The 24,158-nt window shown below is 38.0% G+C and overlaps 1 protein-coding gene and 1 pseudogene across 1 annotated transcript in view; both read right to left on the reverse strand.

Annotated features, from left to right (window-relative positions):
- Positions 1-5,829, reverse strand: part of LOC123324039 (ferritin heavy chain-like) — a 34,265-nt gene extending 28,436 nt beyond the window's left edge. The window contains exon 1 of the mRNA XM_044912662.1: positions 5,742-5,829. Within this exon, the coding sequence (XP_044768597.1) occupies positions 5,742-5,829 (88 nt within the window). The remainder of the gene's footprint in view (positions 1-5,741) is intronic.
- Positions 5,830-10,403: 4,574 nt separating this feature from the next.
- LOC110569649 lies at positions 10,404-12,078 on the reverse strand (annotated as a pseudogene).
- Positions 12,079-24,158: the final 12,080 nt, after the last annotated feature.

The following is a 24,158-nucleotide window of genomic DNA, read 5'->3' on the forward strand; positions in this document are numbered from 1 at the left end:
CCCCATACATTACATCATTAGTTTTAGATGAAGTGTTCCATGATTCATTGTTTGTGCATAACACCCAGTGCTCCATGCAGAATGTGCCCTCCTCAATACCCACCACCAGGCTAACGCATCCTCCCACCCCCCTCCCCTCTAGAACCCTCAGTTTGTTTTTCAGAGTCCATTGTCTCTCATGGTTCATCTACCCCTCCGATTTCCCCCGATTCATTCTTCCCCTCCCGCTACCTTCTTCTTCTTCTTTTTTTTTTTCCTTAACATATATTGCATTATTTGTTTCAGAGGTACAGATCTGAGATTCAACAGTCTTGCACAATTCACAGCGCTACCAGAGCACATACCCTCCCCAGTGTCTATCATCCAGTCACCCCATCCCTCCCACCCCACCACCCACTCCAGCAACCCTCAGTTTGTTTCCTGCAATTAAGAATTCCTCATATCAGTGAGATCATATGATACATGTCTTTCTCTGTTTGACTTATTTCACTCAACATAATACCCTCCAGTTCCATCCACGTCGTTGCAAATGGCAAGATCTCATTCCTTTTGATGGCTGCATAATATTCCATTGTATATATATATACCACAGAGATTGATGTTATTTCTTATATGTTTGATAAAATTCATGAGTGAAACTATCTGGGCCTAGAACTTTGTGTGCCAGAAAATTTTTTTAATGATGAATTCAATTTCTTTATAGTTATAGGATTATTCAAATTTTCTCCTTTATCTTATGTCCACTTTGGTAATTAGTATTTGTCAAGAAATTTGAAGACATTTATCCATTTTATCTGGTTTATCAGATACATACAAATGCATAAAATTGTTTCTATCCTTTTATTATCCTTTTAATGTCTATAGGACCTATAGCAATATCCTTTCTTTCATTTCAGATATTGGTAACTTGTACTTTCTCTTTCTCTTTTTTTTTTTTTTTGGTCTTGATCTGTTTAGTTGCTTTGTTGATCTTTTCAAAAAACCAAATTTTAGCTTTGCTAATTTATTCTATTCTTTGTCAGTTTCTTTTTCATTGATTTCTGCTCTTTTAAGTTTTAAAATATACTACTGAATAGATTTCCAAAAAAGCTATCAATATTCACTCCTAACAACAATCTACAAGAGTGTGCAATTCTCCCTTACTCGCTTCAATTTAGGATATTTATCAACATATAACATTTAAATAATTGGATTGGTTTAAGACTCATACTTCATTGCTTTGATTTTTTTCCCCCAATTACAGTTGAGATTGAGTGCTGTCACATGTTTATTGGCTATTTATTTTTTCTTTTCTGTGAGCTGTTTATTCATATTATTCCAATTTTTAATTGGGCTGTATTGATTTTTTTTTCTTGGGTTGGTAATTTTTATATACTTCTACATCAATTCATTGCTCTGCATTGTTATTGCATTTTTTAGGTCAATAGCATGCAATTTAATTTTCTTTATAGCATTTTTTTATCACACTATAGTTTTTTAATCTGGACAATTTTCTTTTTCTATGAGCTTGGGTTTTTTTTTTTTTTTTTAAATTCCACATATAAGTGAGATCATAAAGTATTTGTCTTTCTCTAACTCACTTCACTTAGCATAATGCCTTCAAGATCCATCCCTATTATCACAAAGAGAGCCTGTAGGATTTCTTTGTGTTTTTGTGGCTGAATAATATTCCACTGTGTATGTATATACACAATGTAATATGTATATGTGTGTTCATATATACACAATGGAATATATCACAACTTCTTTAACCATTCATCCATTGATGAACATTTAGGTTGTTTCTATGTCTTGGCTACTGTAAATAATGCTGCTATAAACATGAAGATGAAGATATCTTTTTGACATTGTTTTTATTTCCTTTGATTATGTTCCCAGAAATGGAATTACAAATTTAGAGGGAGTACATTCACACAACACCATCCTCGCTTCTGACAACAATTGTGTTTGGGGGTCTCCAAAGCCACCCTCAGTTACAGTAATTCACCAGAAGGACTCACAGAGTTTACTGAATGCTGTTATACTCATGGTTACAATTTACAACAGGGAAAAGAAATAGATTAAAATCAGCCAAGTAAAGAGATGAATAAGGCAGAGTCCAGGAGGGCTCCAAACATACAGCTTCCATATAATAGTTCTATTTTTAATTTTTTGAGAAATCTTCATACTGTTTTCCATGGTGGAAATCCCAGTTTACAATGCACAAGGGTTCCCTTTTCTCCATATCCACACCAGCATTTATTATCTACTATTTTTTTTTATGATGGCTATTATAACAGGTGTGAGGTAACATCTTATTGTGGTTTGAATTTGCATTTCCCTAATGACTAGTGATGTTAAACATCTTTTCATGAACCTATTGGTCTTGAGTATATCTAAATATATATTCAGGTCCTCTGCCCATTTTTTTAATTGGGTTACTTGTTTTTTTGCTATTCAGTTGTATATTAATCCTATCCTACCTCTTTACAATCCAATTTCCCATGTCGTTTTGTTTTAAGTGTATCTCTTATAAACAGTATCTATCTGGTTTTGATTTTCATGTTAAACTATTAATCTTTAAACAGGTGATTTTAAGCCATTCACAATTGTTTTGATTACTGATATGGTTGGATTCATTTCATCTTATTTTGTGTTTTCACTTTATCATACATTTTTTATTGTTTCTGTTTCTTTATTCTTTTATTGACCTAATTGCATTTTTTGTTCCATCTTTTCTAATAGTCTGGTAAATATACTCTATTTTTCTAGTTATTATTCTGAGATTGTAACACACACACTTAAACTTGCATTTACCTAATAATTTTTAGATTCATTATCTATATGCTAGCCCTAAGAAGATAAAAACCTTGGCATAGTTTTACTTTCTTAACATCATTCTCATCTTCTGGTTTACTTCTTCTATCAAATTTGTTTATAATCAATCATTATTTAGATCTAATGATAAGTTTTACTAGGGATTTTTACTTACCAATGCTTTTATGTATCCTACTTCTTTCTCGTAGATTCATTTTTTTTCCTTATGTAAGGGTACGGCTTTCAATACTTCTTTCAGGGAAAGTGAGTGCTTGCCTCCCTGAAAATATCATTCCAAACCCCCACTTACTTGTGAGTTTGGCATTCTGTGCTTACAAATTCAAAGAGTTTACTCCATCGTCTTCTTGTGACCCTGGTGGCCTGTAAGAAATCTGATGTCAGTATAATCATTATTCCTTTGTAGGCAACATCGCTGGAAGATTTAGGGTTTGATTTCTCCTTTGGTGCTCTGAAAATTCACCACAATTTGTCTAAATTTGTATGTTAGTATGTGTGTATATTTCAGTAACCCCGCTTTATATTTGGTGGACCCTTTTTATCATATTAAAATCTCATCTTTTTATAGTTTATATAAAGCAATATTTTCCTTTTAAGCACTTTTTTCTAGAAACCCTATTTATCAGATGAACATTGAAAATTTTGAATATACCTTCCACAGTTTATCTCTTTTTTTGATACTTTCTTTTTTTAAAAAAATATTTATTTATTTATTTGAAAGGGAGAGAGCGAGCACTAGAGAGAGAGCAAGCTCTAGTGGGGATCAGGGGGAGAGGGAGAAGCAGGATCCCAGGACCCAGGGATCATGACCTGAGGCCAAGGCAAACACTTAACTGACTGAGCCACTCAGGCACCCCCTTTTTTCATACTTTCAACTCTTAGTCCTTTTATGTTGTGTTCAGGAAGAATTCCTTGATACCATCTTTCAACTCAATTCATCGACTATATTCATTCTGTTATTCTGGCTAGCTACTGATTCTCTTTTTAAAAAAAAACTTCAACAATTGATATATTTTATTTCTAAGATTCCACTTGTTTCTGTTTCATGGGTGTAACAACCTTTAAAAATTTACTCTGTTTTCTCTATTAACTCCATTTCCTTGGATATGCATTTCTTAATTGGTTGAACTTTTAGGATATCGTTCTTTCTTTGATCCTCTCTCACTTGCCTTTTACATTTTGGGGATTTCTCACAGTTTCTGATTCACCAAGAATGTTCCTTGTTTTTACCAAGTGTAGTTATGGATTTATTAGTCTTTATTTCCATTTTCTTTCCTACTTAATTAGTTGGGGGCAGGAAGCAGAACGTAGAACAGAAGCTCAGTCCACAGCCATGCTGAGCAGTTTGGGATTTATGCTGCTAACAATCCAGTGTCAGTTGAACTTCCCAGCTCCTCTCTCATCTCATCATTCAATGTCTGCCCTGAAACGATGGGAAAGCAGAGGAGTTTCCTCATTTTTCCATGTATCTGCAGGCCCTCGTGTCTTTACAGTTCAATACCTTCATTATTAAAATCTCTTCCCTCCCATGTGCTAATTTCCTACTCATCTTTGAAGACCTAGAACAGACATAATCTCCTCAGTGATGCGTTCATGGACTTCCCCATCAAGGCAGTGAGCCCTTGCTCTCTCTAGTTAATATCTCTATCAGGACACTTAGTTCACTGCTACAAGGTCCAATTGTAAAATTTATTGATGCACTTTTTTTTCCCCTTGCTAATCTTTGTCTTAGGGCAGGGATTGGCAATTTTTCTGTAAAAAGCCAGATGGTAAATATTTTAGGCTTTACTAACCATACTGTGTATGCTGTTAACTATTCAACTCCGGCATTGATAATGCAGCCACAGATAATACATAAGTAAAAGAGTGTTCTCATTCACCCCAATAAATGTTTATTTCTAATAAACATGTGTGTTCCAATAAAACTATGTACAAAAGTAGGCAGTAGGCTGCATTTGGCTTATGAGCCATAATCAGCTGACCCCTGTCCTAGGGGCCATGCATTATCCACATTGTGGGGAAGCGATTAGAAATGATTAGCAGATTCTGCCAGTGACTCACTCACATCCCCTTACTCTTCACTTTTAGTACTTGCTGCTAATTTCAAATGGCCAACCTGGGCATTTCTGTGCCTGGGGCTTGCTCACACCTAGAGTCCACTTTGTTATCAATGTATGAGACCGGCAGTGCCAGGGAATTAATGCCCCCTAGAAGCAGGTTTTAGCCAGTGTGTACCACTCACCTCTTGAATGCATTAACTCTGAGTTGCATGTTTACAGGAGTTAGAACCAACTGCAAACTTAGAGGGAGCACATTCACACAACACCATTCTCGCTTCTGACAACAATTGCGTTTGGGGGTCCCCACAGCCACCCTCAGTTACAATAATTCACCAGAAGGACTCACAGAGTTTACTGAATGCTGTTATACTCATGGTTACAATTTACAACAGAGAAAAGAAACATTAAAATCAGCCAAGTAAAGAGATGCATAGGGCAGAGTCCAGGAGGGGTCCAAACATCCAGCTTCCAGTTGTCCCCTCTCAGTGGAGCCATGGAAAGTATTAACTTCTCCCAACTAAAATATGCGATGATACACATGGAATATTGTCAACCAGGGAGACCCACAGAGCCTCAGTGTCCAGAGTTTCTACTGGGACATACTGCCCATATGGCTGACCTTTAGTCACCAGTCCTCCTAGAGACCACCATGTGGCCCAAAGACCCCACCATAAATTACATTGTTACACTGTTTGGTGGTCAAAGCTGCCGGGCAAAAAAGGACACTCCTTCAGGCAGGACATTCCAGCGGCCTAGAGATCACCTCTCACTAGCCAAGGGCAAAGGCCAGGACCTCTCTTCGGGTAATGTTAACTCTTCATGACACAGTATTCTACACCGGTTCTTTGAGTTCCCAGAGCAGCTTACCTCCAGGTGCCCAGGGTAGTAACTTCTTGAGTCTATTCTCTTTATTGCCTTCCTTCATTTCACAGCCATGTACATTCTTCACTCCCATGTTGGCGTTTCCTGGGATCATTCCCCAAATAAAGTAAACACACTTGAATCATTACCTCATAGTCTTCTTATGGGGAACTACATAGGGGCAAAATGTTACAAAAAAAACCACAAAAAGATCAAGAATCAAATTTTGTTCCAAGACAATGATCTGGACTGGCTATTGCCTGAGAGACTAATTTTTCCCCCTGCTTTGGTTCTTATTTATATTATTATTCTCTTTGTCCTGAGGTTTAATGATCATAGGGTTCTCTGCTAGTAGAGGCAGGATACTTCTGTCAGCCATTAAGACTTAGATGAAATCATAAAGGGGGATAAGATATCCAAGCAGAAAAAGAAAGGAAAAAGTCTACCCATCTCAGGTTCCAAGAGTTTGTGGGAAGAAGAGGGTAAGAGCAAAACAGATGAGTGAGACAAGCAGGCGCCATCACACACAGAGCCACATACTATGTAAGTGAAGGTTAGCACCAGAGGAGAGCCACTACCCACTCCCTGTTTTATGGTTAGGCTTCTAAATCAGTGGTTCTGAAATCTGTGCATCAAAATCAGAACCACTTGGGTAGAAAAATCAGACTGGTGAATCTGTTGCCTCTGCGAGTGGGGTCTCAGAATTTGTGTATCTCTCAATAGCCGCTTGGCTGATTCTAGTGTAGCCTGTTACAGTTTGAAAAGCCATGGATGGATGACCTGTGAACTCCCACACCACACTACCTCACCTCAGCTGACTAAAATTCTGAATTGAAGTGATATTTGTTGTTATTCTTCACAGTGTGTTTCCTGGAAAAGAGGTCCCATTGTCACATCAGTGTTGATCCCATTGAAGGCTCTGGGTCCTATTGTCTTCCTTTGCTCAGGAAAATACTTTTCATTCAAGTAGGAAATGGATTGTGAACATTTGTAAAGAATGCTGACATCCTCCCACCCTTCCTACTCTTCCTTCCACCTGCACATCCTCAGGGCTGAAAGGAAGAAGAGGAGCCATTGTGTGTCTAAATGGGCTCCCATTTGTACAGTCACAAAACTGTGAGCTTAAGCCTGAGTTTTCACATCAAGCAAATTAGGGGTAATTTTTTCTTTATAAAAATTATTCTTTGTTGTACAAAAGGATTCAATGCAGGTTTTCTTTTAACATCCAAGTTCTTTAGTGCATTTCAAATATAATTCAGTTTCCAACAATTCAGTTGACTTTTTTTTTTTTTAGGAATACATCGATTATGTAAAACCAGGTATGCCAGAAAGTTCCTCGTTATTGGTTTTTATGTCTTTGAAGTTTGAGAATGAAATTCTATAAATTCATAGTAGACACTGGAGGACCTGGTTATGGTTTCTAGAAATGGAATCTCCCACTGAGTTGTTCAGATGAAAAAAAGCTAAGGAAAAAAAAAATCACAAGCTACTCTGAGACCCTATAATCTACACTCATTCTCTACTTTTGATAATGTCATTTTTTAGCTGATAGCATCATTAAAATTTTGCAAGACAATAACTATGACTGGTATTTCAACCTGAATTTCTGGAGTTATCATACTTCCTAAAGGTTTTTAGGTGAGCAATTCTTTAGTCCTCATCTAACAACCCAGGGAACCAGGGTATTGAAGGTTGAAAGGCCCAGGCTGACAGACTTCTCTGTAGACTATGGAACACTTAGCACAGGCTTAAGCTCATTAGTTGGTGCTCAATAAATATTTGTTAAATGAAGAATCTGAGTCTTTTATCTGGCCATATTTGTAGACTTTTCACTTCATTGTGCAGCTTCTCATCAGGGACTAATTAAAACAACCTGCTTGTGAGGTACTAACTACACAGCAGGTTGGAAGGTTTGCCTTTTGTTTGTATATTTTGTGTATAAAAATTCAACCCACACACATAACTTCTCGATGTGTTTAGAGTGCTCAGTCAAGTTAAATGTTTTGCCGGGAGTGAGTAGTGGTCAGGGCGTGACTTTTTCATATGGACAGACAGCATGTGACCTATGCAGTCATGCTCAGAAGGGCCTCGTACTTGGCTTGATGCTGTGTTTCATCTGCCTTGAAATTCTTAATAATTTTTGAGAAAGAGGGCTTGCATTTTCATTTTGCATTGAGGCCTAAATATGTAGCCATTCCTGTGGACAGAGAACAATCATAAGAAAAAATAGATCTCTAAAACGTTAAGCCTTTTGATATGAGTGATACTTAAATTGGTAAGATTTTCAAATGCCATATAAAGAATATCTTTGTTTCAAAATATGATAAAATACTCTCTGTGGTAAGAGGGAAGAGTGAATATTTGTCAGGCAACACAACATTCCAGGACCTTTTATCTTCTCATTTTAAATGTGAAAAAACCCTTAGGGTCCTCTAGCCAATTGGATTCTATTACAGAGAGAGGTGGCTTAACAAGCCCATGCCCACACAGTTGGTTAAAGGTAGACCCCAGGACTCCTGGGTCCTAATGCTGCTCATACTACATCATGGTCTCAGTATTAGAAAGTAGTAGGTCAAAAAATATGGTATCTGCCTTTTTGACAGTCTAGACATAAACATTTAAAATTCTTTTCAGTAGTTGCATTTTATCTTTGCAATGATATAGCCATAATAATAGTAAAACCCAAAAAAAGTCATGAGAGAGCCAAGAAAAACTTGAAGGAAAAATAAGAGGTCAGGTAATTTTCCCTTGATCCATACATTTGTCTTTGAAGAGGCAAATCAATGGGCCTGGCAAGGTGACTCATTGCCAAGTTCAGTATTGTCTTCAGTGATCACATAAGTGGGGAGATGAGGAGAAGATACTTCCCAAACCAGAAGCATTGATATGCCTTGGCTATGTTCATTCCTATCATCATATGGTGGAAGAAAATACCTTCTAATTGATGCAGCAGGAAATCTTAGTGAAGCAGACTAAGGTCACCAAAAGTAAATCAAAACAAAATTGGAGTGGGGATGGGAGTGAGGGAGGGACTCTTGACAGTAAACTATTGCAAGTTATATGAAAACACCTTCATATTATAGGGTAAATATTTCTGAAAAATCAAACCATAAGCTATTTTTTCATAATTTATTATAGTAAAATATTCATAACATAAAATTTACCATTTTATGAACTATACAGACCCATATCCGTTTCCAGAATTTTTTCATCTCAAACAGAAACTTACTTTTTTTTTGTTTTTTACAATTGCAACTAGATATTTTTTTTAATTTAGTTTATTGAAGCATAACTGACATATAATGATACATTGGTTTTAGGTGTACAACATATTCATTCAACAACTCTACAGACTATGCTATGGTCACCACAAGTGTAGCTACCATCTGTCACCATACAAGGTTATTACAATATCATTGGCTATATTCCCTATGCTGTATCTTTCATCCCTATGACTCATTCATTCTGTAACTGGAAGCCTGTGTCTCCCACTCCCCTTCACCCATTTTGCCCATTCCCCCAACCCCCTTCTTTCTGGCAATCATCAGTTTGTTCTGTATTTATGAGTTTGTTTCTGCTTTATTTGTTTATTTTTCCATTTGCTTTGTTTTTTAGATTCCACATATAAGTGAATCATACAGCATTTGTCTTTCTCTGTTTGATTTATTTCACTTAGCATAATACCCTCTAGGTCCATCCATGTTGTCGCAAATGGCAAGATTGCATCCTTTTTATGGCTGAGGAACATTCCATTGTGGGTGGAATATTATGTGTGGAATATAACATGGAATACTGTCATATCTTCCCTTTTTAAAAAGATTTTATTTATTTGAGAGAGAGAGAATGAGCAAGGGGAAGAGCAAAGCGAGAGGGAGAAGCAGACTTCCTTTTGAGCAGGGAGCCCGTTGTGGGGCTCCATCCCAGGACCCTGGAATCATGACCTGAGCCAGAGGCAGATGCTTAACTGACTGAGCCACTCAGGCACCCTTGTCATATCTTCTTTACCCATTCACTTATTGACAGACACTTAGGTTGCTTCCATAGCTTGGCTATTGTAAATAATGCTGCAATAAACATGGGGGTGCATATATCTTTTTAATTAGTGCTTTTGTTTTGTTTGGGTAAATACCCAGTAGTGGAATTACTGGGCTGTATGGTACTTCTTTCTTTTTTTTTTTTTTTTTTTAACTTTAAACAAATTTTTGTTACACAAAGGTTGTCACATACTTGGATATTTCTCTATTTTTCCCCCTCTACTTTGTACACAATTATTCTTACTCTCCACAGAATGGCTGCTTCTGAGCTTCTCATCTGGTGATGGCAAGCACTAAAATCCTGATTTTAACAGAATAGTAGTAAAAATGCCTCAGTGATTTAAGTTGAAAGCAGTACATTGGTACATAGTTCTTGTACTCAGTTACCAGGAATGTAGAAATATCTTTTTATTCAAAAGTACAAAATAAGTTATCTGCAAGCATGGACAATGACAGCAGCAAACCATTATATGTTGCCAACTGTAACTGATGGTTACAATGATTTTCTTAAACATCAGCCAGCCTTTTCTTCAGTCATTTCCTTCAACTGACTTCTCAGAAATTATTGTTGAGGACCTCTGCCTTGAGCTTCCTCTCACAGTTCATTGGTAATGGTTCAGCACTACTCTAGGAATTAGAACATGCCACCTTCCATTCCACCTATTCTGCCCATTCCAGGGCCCTTCTCTTCTTTGGGAATTCTGGTGACTACAACTTCTGCTATAGTTAAGAGAAAGGCCACTCCAGCAACATCCAAGAAAGCAGTTCTTGCATCCTTAGTTGGATCAATGATTCCTTCTTCCATTATATTCACAAAAGCTTCAAGCATAGCATCATAACCAACTTCTGAGGAAGTTCGCATAATTTTCTCAACTATCTGTGATCCTTCAACAGCCTGCATTCTTAGCAATGGTCAGGTATTTTGAGTGTCATCTAGTAATTTCTATACCAAGTTTTTGATCTTTAGCTGGAGTTACTGAGTCCAAGGCTGGAATGCACACTGGGGCAGGGCACAACCACTTCCCAGAACAATGCCTTTTTCAGTAGCAGCTCATGTAGCTTTGAGGGCATCTGTAACTCCCTTTCTTTTCATTCACATCAACACTACTTGTTCCAACAACCTTCAGCACAGCTACTCCATCTGAGAGTTTTGCCAGATGTTCATTCAGTTTTTCCTTTTCATATTCACTAGTTGTGACATCTAACTTCTCTGTGATTTCTTGAATACGTTTTTCAATTTGAGCCTTGTCATCTTTTCCTTTCAAGAGCATGGCATCATCTCTGCTCACAAAGACCTCTCCAACTTTTCCTAAGTCATGAAGCTGAACGTCTGAAGATTTAGTCAATCCTTCTCCAAACACTGCATCACCAGTAGCAATAACCATGTCTTTAAGCTGGTTCTTTCTATTGTTGCCAAAACCTGGAGCTTTGACTGCTACAGTCTGAAGACCAATTTTTAACCTACTCAAAACCAATGTACTTAGAGCTTCTCCATCAACATCGTTAGCAGTTATGACTAAGGGCTTACACTGAGCATAGGCAATTTCAAGAGCAGGTATAAATAGGACACTAGAAATTTTCTTTTCACTCAGAAGAACATAGGTATCTTGGAGTTCACATTTCTGACCTTTTGATGTATTAATAAAGTATGGAGAAATATAACCTCAATCAAACATCATGTTTTTAATAATTTTTAATTCATCATTTCATGTTTTTCTATCCTTTACTGTGATGACGCCCTCTCTTCCAACCATTTTCATTACTTCAGAAATGATGTTGCCAATTTGTTTGTTTCCATTTGCAGAAATAGTAGCAACCTGAGCAATTTCTTCAGGGGTTGTCACAATTTTAGACTCCTTCTTAGGTTCAGCAATTGCAGCATCAACAGCTACCACAGGACTAGCACCTTTGAGAATCTTCTTGAAGCCTTCCTTGGCAATAGAGCGTGCTAGTACAGTAGCAGCAGTAATGCCATCCCCAGCCTCTTCATTTGTATTATTGGCAACATCTTGAACAAGTTTAGCACCAATATTTTTATATTTATCTTTTAAGTCAGTGAACTTTGCAATGGTCACACCATTTTTTGTTACTTTGGGACTTTCCCAATTCTGTTTAATAATCACTGTTCTTCCCTTTGGCCCCATAGTACAGCTACAGATGGCTAAAAGGCTAAAGGTCTGCACTTTGGCTAAAAGGTCTGCAATTTGATGCATTAAGGCTCAAATTTTGGCATGAGCCCAAGTGAGATACGGAGTCAGTGCCCTGGACACTGGCCTAATTTGGCAAAAGACTGTGGGTAATCAAAGCATTTCTGTAGGGCAGCAGCAGGGTGTGCTGGTGGTGAGACAGGCAATAGGAGGTGAGTGAGGGATAGAATGCATGGTATATACAGCCAGAATCATATGGTATTTTTATTTTTAATTATTTGAGGTACTCCCATATTGTTTTACACAGTGACTGCACCAATTTACATTCCCACCAATAGTGCATGAGGATACCTTTCTCTCCACATCCTCATCAACACTTGTTATTTCTTTTGGATACTAGTCATACTGACAGATGTAAAGTGATACCTCATTGCAGTTTTGATTTGCATTTCCCTAATGATTAGTGATGTTGAGCATCTATTCATATGTCTGTTGGCCATCTATATGACTTCTTTGGGAAAGTGTCTATTCAGGTCCTCTGTTCATTTTTAGTCAGATTATTTGTGGGTTTTTTGGTGTTGAGTTACATAACTTCTTTATATATTTTGGATATTAACTCCTTATCAGATATATCACTTGCAAATATCTTTTCCATTCTGGAGGTTGCTTTTTTGTTTCATTGATGGTTTTCTTTACTGTGCAATATCTTCTTATTTTGGCATACTCCCAGTAGTTTATTTTTTCCAGACAGAAACTCTTTACCCCTTAAACAATAATTCCCTATTCCTTCCTCTCCCCAGCCCATAGTAACCTCTATTATACTTTCTGTCTCTGTAAATTCGTCTATTCTAGTTATCTCATATAAATGTAATATATTTTCCCTTTCATATCTGACTTTAAGACTGAGTAATATTCCAAGAGGAGGGGAAAGATGGCGGAGGAGTAGGGGACCCTATTTCAACTGGTCCCCACGAAACCAGCCTGAGATGTAAGAAGATCTGGATCTCTACAAACAGAATATCGCAGGCAGTTGGTTTTGAGGTAGGAAGCGGAAAGCCGTGATTCTGCGAGCAGATATCGGAGGATAAACGGCAGCGGGAGGGTGCCTGGAGGGTGCCTGGACGTGGGGATCCTACACCACTGGTGAGTGACAGCCTCGCGCACTGTGGAGGGGCACAGACTCGCAGACCAGTAGCATCGGGAAAGGACTTTAGGGCAGCCCCCGGGGTGGAGGACCAGACCGGCGGGGTTGCGCGCACACGAACCACAGCCTCTGAGACAGAAACCTGGTGCGCCAGGGTCCCACCGGTGAACTGCAACCCCTGGGGTGGAAGCCCCGAGCGGCGGAGTCGCGCCCACCCGAACTGCAGTCCCCGGGACAGGACCCCAAGTCCCAGAGTAGCGTGTGCGAACTGGGAGCGCCTGGCGGTTTTAGAAGCACAAAGGGCAGAGACGTGCCCCGACCTGGAGGCAGGACTGGAGCGCTGCGGAGGGGCGCACAACCCAGGACGTTGCAGTTTATAGCAGCACGGACAGAAATGGAGATGGTGTGGCCTGGAGATCTCACTGAAGAACAGACTGAGGTCTCTCTGCTCTGAGGCAGGGGGTTGGAAACGGTCTCTTCTGCTCTGACTCGCGGAAGAGACACAGAAAGCCGCCAGGGAAAGGCGCCAGAGAACAAAAGCCCCAAAGACTGATTCCCACTGAGCCCATCCCCCGCCACAGGGGTGCAGGGCAACTCCTCCCAAACAGGGTTGCCTGAGTAACAGCGTGGCAGGCTCCTCCCCCAGAAGACAGGCTGGGAAAACAAGAGGCCAGCAACCCTAAGTTCCCAAGAAAACAGGTGCATCGTGCTTGGGTTCTGGTCAATAATTTGGACTCTATACATTCCCTCAAATACCCATCAACAGAATGACTAGGAGGAGGAGCCCCCAAAATAGAAAAGACTCAGAGATTATGACTTATGCTGCAGATTTACAAATGGATGCAGACATAACCAAGATGTCAGAGAGGAATTCAGGCTAACAATTGTGAAGACAATGGCTAGAATGGAGAAATCAATTAATGGCAACATAGAGTCTCTAAGGGCAGAAATAAAAGGTGAATTGGCAGAACTTAAAAATGCTATCAATGAGATCCAATCCAATCTAGATAATCTAACAGCTAGGGTAACTGAGACAGAAAAGAGAATAAGTGATCTGGAAGACAGTATAATAGATAAAAAGGGAAAAGAGGAGGCCAGGGAAAAACAACTCAGAATCCATGAAAATAGAATCAGAGAAATAAGTGACACCATGAGGTGTTCCAATGTCAGAATAATTGGAATCCTGGAGGGAGTGGAGAGAGAGAGAGGGCTAGAAGATGTATTTGAGCAAATCGTAGCTGAGAACTTCCCTAATCTGGGGAATGAAACAAACATTCGAGTCCTAGAGGCAGAGAGGACCCCTCCTAAGATCAAGGAAAACAGGTCAACACCCCGGCATGTAATAGTAAAACTTGCAAATCTGAGAACCAAGGAAACCATCTTAAGGGCAGTTAGGGGGAAGAGATTCCTTACGTACAGAGGGAGGAACATCAGAATAACGTCAGACCTATCCACAGAGACCTGGCAAGCCAGAAAGGCCTGGCAAGACATATTCAGGGTACTAAATGAGAAGAACATGCAGCCAAGAATACTTTATCCGGCAAGGCTTTCATTTAGAATGGATGGAGAGATGCAGAGCTTCCACGACCGGCAAAGTTGAAAGAATATGTGACCACTAAGCCAGCCCTGCAAGAATTATTAAGGGGCGTTCTATAAAAGGAGAAAGACCCCAAGAGTGATCTACAACAGAAATTTACAGGGACAATCTATAAAAACAACGTCTTCACAGGCAACATGATGACAATTAATTCACATCTTTTAATAATCACTCTCAACCTGAATGGCCTAAACGCTCCCATAAAACGGCACAGGGTTGCAGATTGGATAAAAAGACAGGACCCATCCATATGCTGTCTACAAGAGACTCATTTTGAACCTAAAGATACATCCAGACTGAGTGTGAAGGGATGGAGATCTATCTTCCATGCCAGCGGACCTCAAAAGAAAGCTGGGGTAGCAATTCTTACATCAGACAAATTAGATTTTAAACTAAAGTCTGTAATAAGAAACACAGAAGGACACTATATCATTCTTAAAGGGTCTATCCAACAAGAAGATCTAACAATTGTAAATATCTCTGCCCCCAACATGGGAGCAGCCATATACATAAGCCAACTGTTAACCAAAATAAAGAGTCATATTGATAACAATACGTTAATTGTAGGAGACCTCAATACTCCACTCTCAGCAATGGGCAGATCATCTAAGCAGAAAATCAACAAGGAAACAAGAGCTTTGAATGATACATTGGACCAGATGGACCTCATAGATATTTACAGAACATTCCACCCTAAAACAACAGAATACTCATTCTTCTCGAGCGCATGTGGAACTTTCTCCAGAATAGACCATATACTGGGTCACAAATCAGGTCTCAACCGATACCAAAAGATTGAGATTATTCCCTGCATATTCTCAGACCACAATGCTCAAAACTGGAACTCAATCACAAGAAAAAATTTGGCAGAAATTCAAACACTTGGAAGCTAAAGACCACTCTGCTCAAGAATGTTTGGGTCAACCAAGAAATCAAAGAAGAACTTAAACAATTCATGGAAATCAATGAGAACAAAAACACATCGGTCCAAAACCTATGGGATACTGCAAAGGCGGTCCTAAGGGGGAAATACATAGCCATCCAAGCCTCACTCAAAAAAATAGAAAAATCCCGAATTCACCAACTAACTCTACACCTTAAAGAACTAGAGAAAAAGCCACAAACGACACCTAAGCCACGCATTAGAAGAGAAATAATTAAAATTAGAGAGAAATCAATGAATTAGAAACCAGAAACACAGTAGATCAGATCAACGAAACTAGAAGTTGGTTCTTTGAAAGAATTAATAAGATTGATAAACCACTGGCCAGACTTATACAAAAGAAGAGAGAAAGGACCCAAATTAATGAAATTATGAATGAAAGGGGAGAGATCACGACTAACACCAAGGAAATAGAAACAATTATTAGAAATTATTATCAACAACTATATGCCAATAAACTAAGGAATCTGGATGAAATAGAGGCCTTCCTGGAAACCTATAAGTTGCCAAGACTGAAACGGGAAGAAATTGACAACCTGAATAGGCCAATCTCAGTAACGAGATTGAAGCAGTGATCCAAAACCTCCCAAAAAACAAGAGTCCAGGGCCTGATGGATTCCCTGGGGAATTCTACCAACCATCCAAAGAAGAAATAATACCTCTTCTGCTGAAGCTGTTTCAAAAAATAGAAACAGAAGGAAAATTTCCAAACTCATTCTATGAGGCCAGCATTACCTTAATCCCCAAACCAGGCAAAGACCCCATCAAAAAGGAGAATTTCAGACCGATATCCCTGATGAATATGGATTCCAAAATCCTCAACAAAATCCTAGCTAATAGGATCCAACAATACATTAAAAGGATCATCCACCACGACCAAGTGGGATTTATCCCCGGGATGCGAGGGTGGTTCAACATTCACAAATCAATGTGATAGGACACATTAATAAGAGGAGGGAGAAGAACCATATGGTCCTCGCAATTGATGCAGAAAAAGCATTTGACACAATACAGCATCCTTTCCTGATTAAAACTCTCCAGAGTATAGGGATAGAGGGAACATTCCTCAAGCTCATAAAATCCATCTATGAAAAACCCACAGTGAATATCATCCTCAATGGGGAAAAGCTGAGAGCCTTTCCCTTAAGATCAGGAACACGTCAAGGGTGCCCACTCTCACCACTGTTGTTCAACATAGTACTAGAAGTCCTAGCAACAGCAATCAGACAACAAAAAGAAATAAAAGGTATTCAAATTGGCAAAGAAGAAGTCAAACTCTCTCTTTTCGCAGACGACATGATACTTTATGTGGAAAACCCAAAAGACTCCACCCCCAAATTACTAGAACTCATCCAGCAATTCAGTAATGTGGCAGGATACAAAATCAATGCACAGAAATCAGTTGCTTTCTTATACACTAACAACGCAACTGTAGAAAGAGAAATTAAAGAAACGATTCCATTTACAATAGCACCAAAAACCATAAGATACCTCAGAATAAACCTAACCAAAGAGGTAAAGGATCTATACTCTAGGAACTACAAAACACTCATGGAAGAAATTGAAGAAGACAAAAAGATCGAAAAATATTCCATGCTCATGGATCAGAAGAATAAACATTGTTAAAATGTCTATGCTACCCAGAGCAATCTACACCTTCAATGCCATCCCGATCAAAATTCCAATGACATTTTTCAAAGTGCTGGAACAAACAATCCTAAAATTTGTATGGAATCAGAAAAGACCCCAAATCACCAAGGAAATGTTGAAAAAGAAAAACAAAGCTGGGGGCATCACATTGCCCGATTTCAAGCTATATTACAAATCAGTGATCATCAAGACAGCATGGTACTGGCACAAAAACAGACATACAGACCAATGGAACAGAATAGAGAACCCAGATATGGACCCTCCACTCTATGGTCAAATAATCTTTGACAAAGCAGGAAAAAAACATGCAATGGAAAAAAGACAGTCTCTTCAATAAATGGTGCTGGGAAAATTGGACAGCCACATGCAGAAGAATGAAACTCGACCATTTTCTAACACCACTCACAAAGATAAACTTAAAGTGGATGGAAGATCTCAATGTGAGACAGGAATCCATCAAAATCCTAGAGGAGAACATAGGCAGTAACCTCCTTGATATCGGCCACAGCAACTTCTTTCAAGATACATCTCCAAAAGCTAGTGAAACAAAAGCAAAAATGAACTTTTGGGACTTCATCAAGATAAAAAGCTTCTGCACAGCAAAGGAAACAGTCAACAAAACACACAAAGAGGCAACTCACAGAATGGGAGAAGATATTTGCAAATGACACTACAGATAAAGGGCTGGTATCCAAAATCTATAAAGAACTTCTCAAACTCAACACCCAAAAAACAAATAATCAAGTCAAAAAGTGGGCAGAAGACATGAACAGACACTTCTCTGAAGAAGACATACAAATGGCTAACAGACACATGAAAAAATGTTCATCATCATTAGCCATCAGGGAAATCCAAATCAAAACCACACTGAGATACCACCTCACACCAGTTAGAATGGCAAAAATGGATAGGGAAAGAAACAACAAATGTGGGAGAGGTTGTGGAGGAAGGGGAACCCTCTTACACTGTTGGTGGGAATGCAAGTTGGTACAGTCACTTTGGAAAACAGTGTGGAGGTGCCTCAAAAATTTAAAAATAGAGCTACCCTATGACCCAGCAATTGCACTACTGGGTATTTACCCCAAAGACACAGATGTAGTGAAAAGAAGAGCCATATGCACCCCAATGTTCATAGCAGCAATGTCCGCAATAGCCAAACTGTGGAAAGAACCGAGATGCCCTTCAACAGATGAATGGATAAAGAAGATGTGGTCCATATATACAATGGAATATTACTCAGCCATCAGAAAAGATAAATACCCAACTTTTACATCAACATGGATGGGACTGGAGGAGATTATGCTAAGCGAAATAAGTCAAGCAGAGAAAGTCAATTATCATATGGTTTCACTTATTTGTGGAACATTAGGAATAACATGGAGGACATTAGGAGAAGGAAGGGAAAAATGGGGGGGGGAATTGGAGGGAGAGATGAACCATGAGAGACTATGGACCTGAGAAACAAACAGGGTTGTAGAGGGGAGTGGGGAGGGGGGATTGGTTAGCCCGGTGATGGGTATTAAGGAGGGCACGTACTGCATGGAGCACTGGGTGTTATACGAAAACAATGGATCGTGGATCACTACATCAAAAACTAATGATGTATTGTATGGTGACTAACATAATACAATAAAATTAAAAACTACAAAAAAAAAGACTGAGTAATATTCCATTTAGGTATATACCACATTGTTTATCCATGCATCTTATGATGGACATTTGAGTTTTTCCATCTTTTGGCTATTGTGAATAATGCTGAAATAAACACCGGCATACAAGTATCTGTTTGAGTTCCTGCCTTCAATTCTTTGGGGTATATACCTAGAAGTTGAATTGCTGTATTATGTGGTAAATCTATTTAACATTTTGAGGAACCACCAAAATTTTTCCACAGAAGCTGTACCACTTTACATCCCCACCAGCAATGTACAGGGTCTAATTTTTCCATATCCTAAAAAACACTTATTATTTTCTTTTGTTTGTTTATAGTGGGTATGTTCATTTATAATAGGTGTAAAGTGATATATCATTTTGATTTTAATTTCCATTTCTTTAATAACTAGGGATGCTGAACATTTTTTTATGTGCTTATTGGTCATTTGTATATCTTCTTTTTTTCTTTCAAAGATTTTATTTATTTATTTGAGAGAGAGAGTGAGCAAGAGAGAGGGAGAGAGCATGAGGAGCAAGAGGCAGAGGGAGAAGCAGACTCCCCACTGTGCAGGGAGCCTGATGTGGGGCTAGATCCCAGGACCCTGAGACTAAGACCTGAGCAGAAGGCAGACGCTTGACCAACTAAGCCACCTAGGCACCCCTGTATGTCTTCTTTAAAGAAATGTCTATTCAAGTACTTTACCAATTTCTGAATTGGGTCATTTGTTTTTATGTCGTTGAGTTGTAGGAGTTCTTTATATAATCCCTTATCACATATATGATTTGCAAATATATTCTTCCACTCTGTAGGTTGTATTTCCACTCTCTTGATAGTGTCTTATAATGAGCAAAAGTTTTTAGTTTTGGTGAATTTACCTATCTTTCTTTTGTTACCTATGCTTTTGGTGTTATAACCAAAAAGTCATTGTCAAATCCAATGTTATGAAACCATATGCTTTTTATTAGGAAAAAAATGAATCTTATCAATTTCCATCAACAACAACAATAAACTTTAAAATATACATGAATGTTCCAATTCTGTGATATAAGAAGATTGAAATTTAAGGAGGAAAAAAGATATATCATTCAAATATTAATTTTTTAAAAAGCAAGAGTAGCAATATTAATAACAGACAAGATGAACTTCAGAGCAAAGAAAATTACTAGAGACAAAGAGGGTGACATTATGTGATGATAAAAAGATCAATCTACAGGAAGACATAATAATCCTAAATGTGTATGACCAAACCACAGAGTTTCAAAATATATGAAATAAAACCTGATAGAGTTTAAAGGAGAAATAGACAAATCTGCAATTATAATTGGAGACTTCAATATCCCATTCTCAGTAATGGATAGAATTACTACACAGAAATTCATTAAGGACATAGAAGAATTTAACAACATCATCAACCTACGGGATCTAATTGAAATTTATAGAACTCTCTACTCAACAATAGCAGAATACATTTTTTCAAGAGCCCATGGAACATTCACCAAGATAGAACATATCTTGGCTCATAATACAAACTTCAACAAACTTAAAAAAAAAAAAGAAATCATATAGAGTTATTCTCTGGCCATAATATAATCAAATAGAAATCAGGAACAGAAAGGTAACAGAAAAATCTCCAAACACTTGGAAATTAAACAACATGCTTCTAAATAAGTCATGGATCAGAGGAATTCTCAAAAAAAAAAAATATTTTTTAAGATTTTTTTATTGTTATGTTAATCACCATACATTACATCACTAGTTTTAGATGTAGTGTTCCATGATTCATTGTTTGTGCATAACACCCAGTGCTCCATGCAGAATGTGCCCTCCTCAATACCCACCACCAGGCTAACCCATCCTCCCACCCCCTTCCCCTCTAGAACCCTCAGTTTGTTTTTCAGAGTCCATTGTCTCTCATGGTTCGTCTCCCCCTCCAATTCCCCTCCTGCTACCTTCTTCTTCTTCTTTTTATTTGTTTCTTAACATATATTGCATTATTTGTTTCAGAGGTACAGGTCTGAGATTCAACAGTCTTGCACAATTCACAGCGCTTACCAGAGCACATACCCTCCGCAGTGTCTATCACCCAGTCACCCCATCCTTCCCACCCCACCCCCCACTCCAGCAACCCTCAGTTTGTTTCCTGAGATTAAGAATTCCTCATATCAGTGAGGTCATATGATACACGTCTTTCTCTGTTTGACTTATTTCACTCAGCATAATACCCTCCAGTTCCATCCGTGTTATTGCAAAAGGCAAGATCTCATTCCTTTTGATGGCTGCATAATATTCCATTGTATATACATACCACATCTTCCTTATCCACTCATCTGTCGATGGACATCTTGGCTCTTTCCACAGTTTGGCTATTGTGGACATTGCTGCTATAAACATCGGGGTGCACATACCCCTTTGGATCCCTACATTTGTATCTTTGGGGTAAATACCCAGGAGTGCAATTGCTGGGTTGTAGGGTAGCTCTATTTTCAACTTTTTGGGGAACCTCCATACTGTTTCCCAGAGTAGCTGCACCAGCTTGCATTCCCACCAAGAGTGTAGGAGGGTTCCCCTTTCTCTGCATCCCTGCCAACATCTGTCATTTCCTGACTTATTAATTTTAGCCATTCTGACTGGTGTGAGGTGGTATCTCATTGAGGTTTTGATTTGGATTTCCCTGATGCCGAGTGATGTTGAGCACTTTTTCATGTGTCTGTTGGCCATTTGGATGTCTTCTTTGTAAAAATGTCTGTTCATGTCTTCTGCCCATTTCAAAAAAAAATTTTAATATCATAGAACTAAATGAGACTGAAAATACAACATGTCACACATTGTGAGACATAGTTAAAGCAGTGTCAAGAGGGAAATTAATAGCAGTAAATGCTTGAGGAACCACCAAAATATTTTCCACAGAAGCCGTACCAAATAGGAAAGGTGTCAAACCAATAATGTAATTTCTTGTCTCAGAAAGCTAGAAAATTAAAGCAAAATAAATTCAAAGCAAGTGGTAGGAGAGGAAAAATTCAGATAGGAAAAAAATGAATAAAATTGAAAATAATAACACAATTGAGAAAGATCAATGAAACATAAAGCTGATTCTTCAACAAAATCAATAAAATTGATAACCCCCAGCAAAACTGACAAAAATAAAAATGGAGAAGATACTAATCACCTACATCATGAATGAAATTAGATATATCACTACAAGTATTGCATCATTAAAAAAAGAAGAGAATACTATGAATAGCTTCATGCTCAATTTTCTAGAAGAAATTTGAAAGCTTAGAAGAAATGAATCAAGTTACTGAAAACTACAAACTGCCAAAATGCAGCCAAGATCATCTGAATTGTCATATAACCATTAAAGAAATTAAATTCATCAACAAAAACTTACTTAAAAATTTCCAGGCCCAAATGGTTTCACTAAAGAATTCTATAAAATATTGAAGGAAGAATTAACACCAATTTTGTACAATCTCTTCCAGAAAATAGAAGAGGAGAGAGCAATTCTCAATTCAATTTATGAAGCTAATACCAAAACCAAACAAAGGCAGTACAAAAAAAGAAAAGTTTATGTCAATATCCCTCATGAACTTAGGTGCAAAAATATTCAACAAAATATTAGCAAGCTGAATTTAAGTATGTCTAGGAAGAATTATGCACCATGATCAAGTGGGATTTATTCCACATGTGTAAATCTGGTACAACATTCAAAAACCAATCAGTAATATCAATTCATCATATTATAATCATATCAGTTGGTGCAGAAAAAGCATTTGACACAATCCAACACCTATTAATTATGAAAACTCTAGGCAAGTTAGGAATAGAGGAGAATTACCTCAACCTGATAAAAAGTATTTGCAAAACCTTACAGCTAATAACATACCTAAAGGTGGAAGACTGAATGCTTTCTCCCTAAGAGCAGGAATAAAACAAGAATTCTATTCTCACCACTCTTATCCAATACAGTGCTGGAAATTCTAGCAACTGAAATAAGACAAGGAGAAAAAAAGGCACACAGATTGGAAAGGAAGAAATAAAACTGGCCCTCTTTGTGAATAACTGTATATAGAAAATTCCTAGACCATCAAAAAATTGCTGGAGCTGATAAAGGAATTCAGCAAAGTTGCAGGATATAAAATCAATGCACAGAAGTCAGTTGTATTTTTATGCACTAACAATGAAGCAGAAGAAAGAAAATCAAGAAATCGATCTGATTTACAACTGTACCAAAAACCATAAGATCCTTAGGAATAAACCTAACCAAAGAAGTAAAGGATCTGTGAACTCTGAAAACTATAGAACACTTATGAAAGAAATTGAGGAACACAAAGAAATGGAAAAACATCCCATGCTCGTGAATTGGAAGAACAAATATTATTAACGTGTCTATGCTACCCAAAGGAATCTAAACATTCAAAGCAATCCTTATCAAAATACCATCAACATTTTTCACAGAGCTGGAACAAAAAATCTTAAAATTTGTATGGAACCAGATAAGACCTAGCATAGCCAAAGGAATGTTGAAAAAGAAAACCAAAGCTGGAGGCATCACAATTCAAAATTTCAAGCTCTATTACAAATCTGTAATCATAAAGATAGTATTGTATTCGCACAAAAGCAGAAACACAGATCAATGGAACAGAGTAGAGAACCTGGAAATGGACCCACAACTCCATGGTCAACTAATCTTTGACAAAGCAGGAAAGAATATCCAATGGAAAAAAGACAGTCTTTTCAACAAATCGTGTTGGGAAACCTGGACAGTAACATGCAGAAGAATGAAACTGGACCACTTTCTTACACCAAACACAAAAATAAACTCAAAATGGATGAAAGACCTAAATGTGAGAAAGGAAACCATCAAAATCCTAGAGGAGAACACAGTTAGCAACTTCTTTGACCTCAGCCACAGCAACTGCTTGCTAGTCAAATCTCCAAAGGTAAAGGAAACAGTAGCAAAAATGAACTATTGGGACTTCATCAGCATAAAAAGCTTTTGCACAGCAAAGGAAACAATCAACAAAACTAAAAGGCAACCTACAGAGTGGGAGAAGATATTTGCAAATGACATATCAGATAAAGGGCTAGTATCCAAAACCGATGAAGAACTTATCAAACTCAACACCCAAAGAACAAATAATCCAATCAAGAAATGGGCAGAAGACATGAACAGACATTTCTCCAAAGAAAACATACCAATGGCTAACAGACACATGAAAAAAATGCTCAACATCACACAGCATCAGAGAAATAC

This window comes from Neomonachus schauinslandi, chromosome 1, assembly GCF_002201575.2.
Source record: "Neomonachus schauinslandi chromosome 1, ASM220157v2, whole genome shotgun sequence".
NCBI classification, from domain to species: Eukaryota; Metazoa; Chordata; class Mammalia; order Carnivora; family Phocidae; genus Neomonachus; species Neomonachus schauinslandi.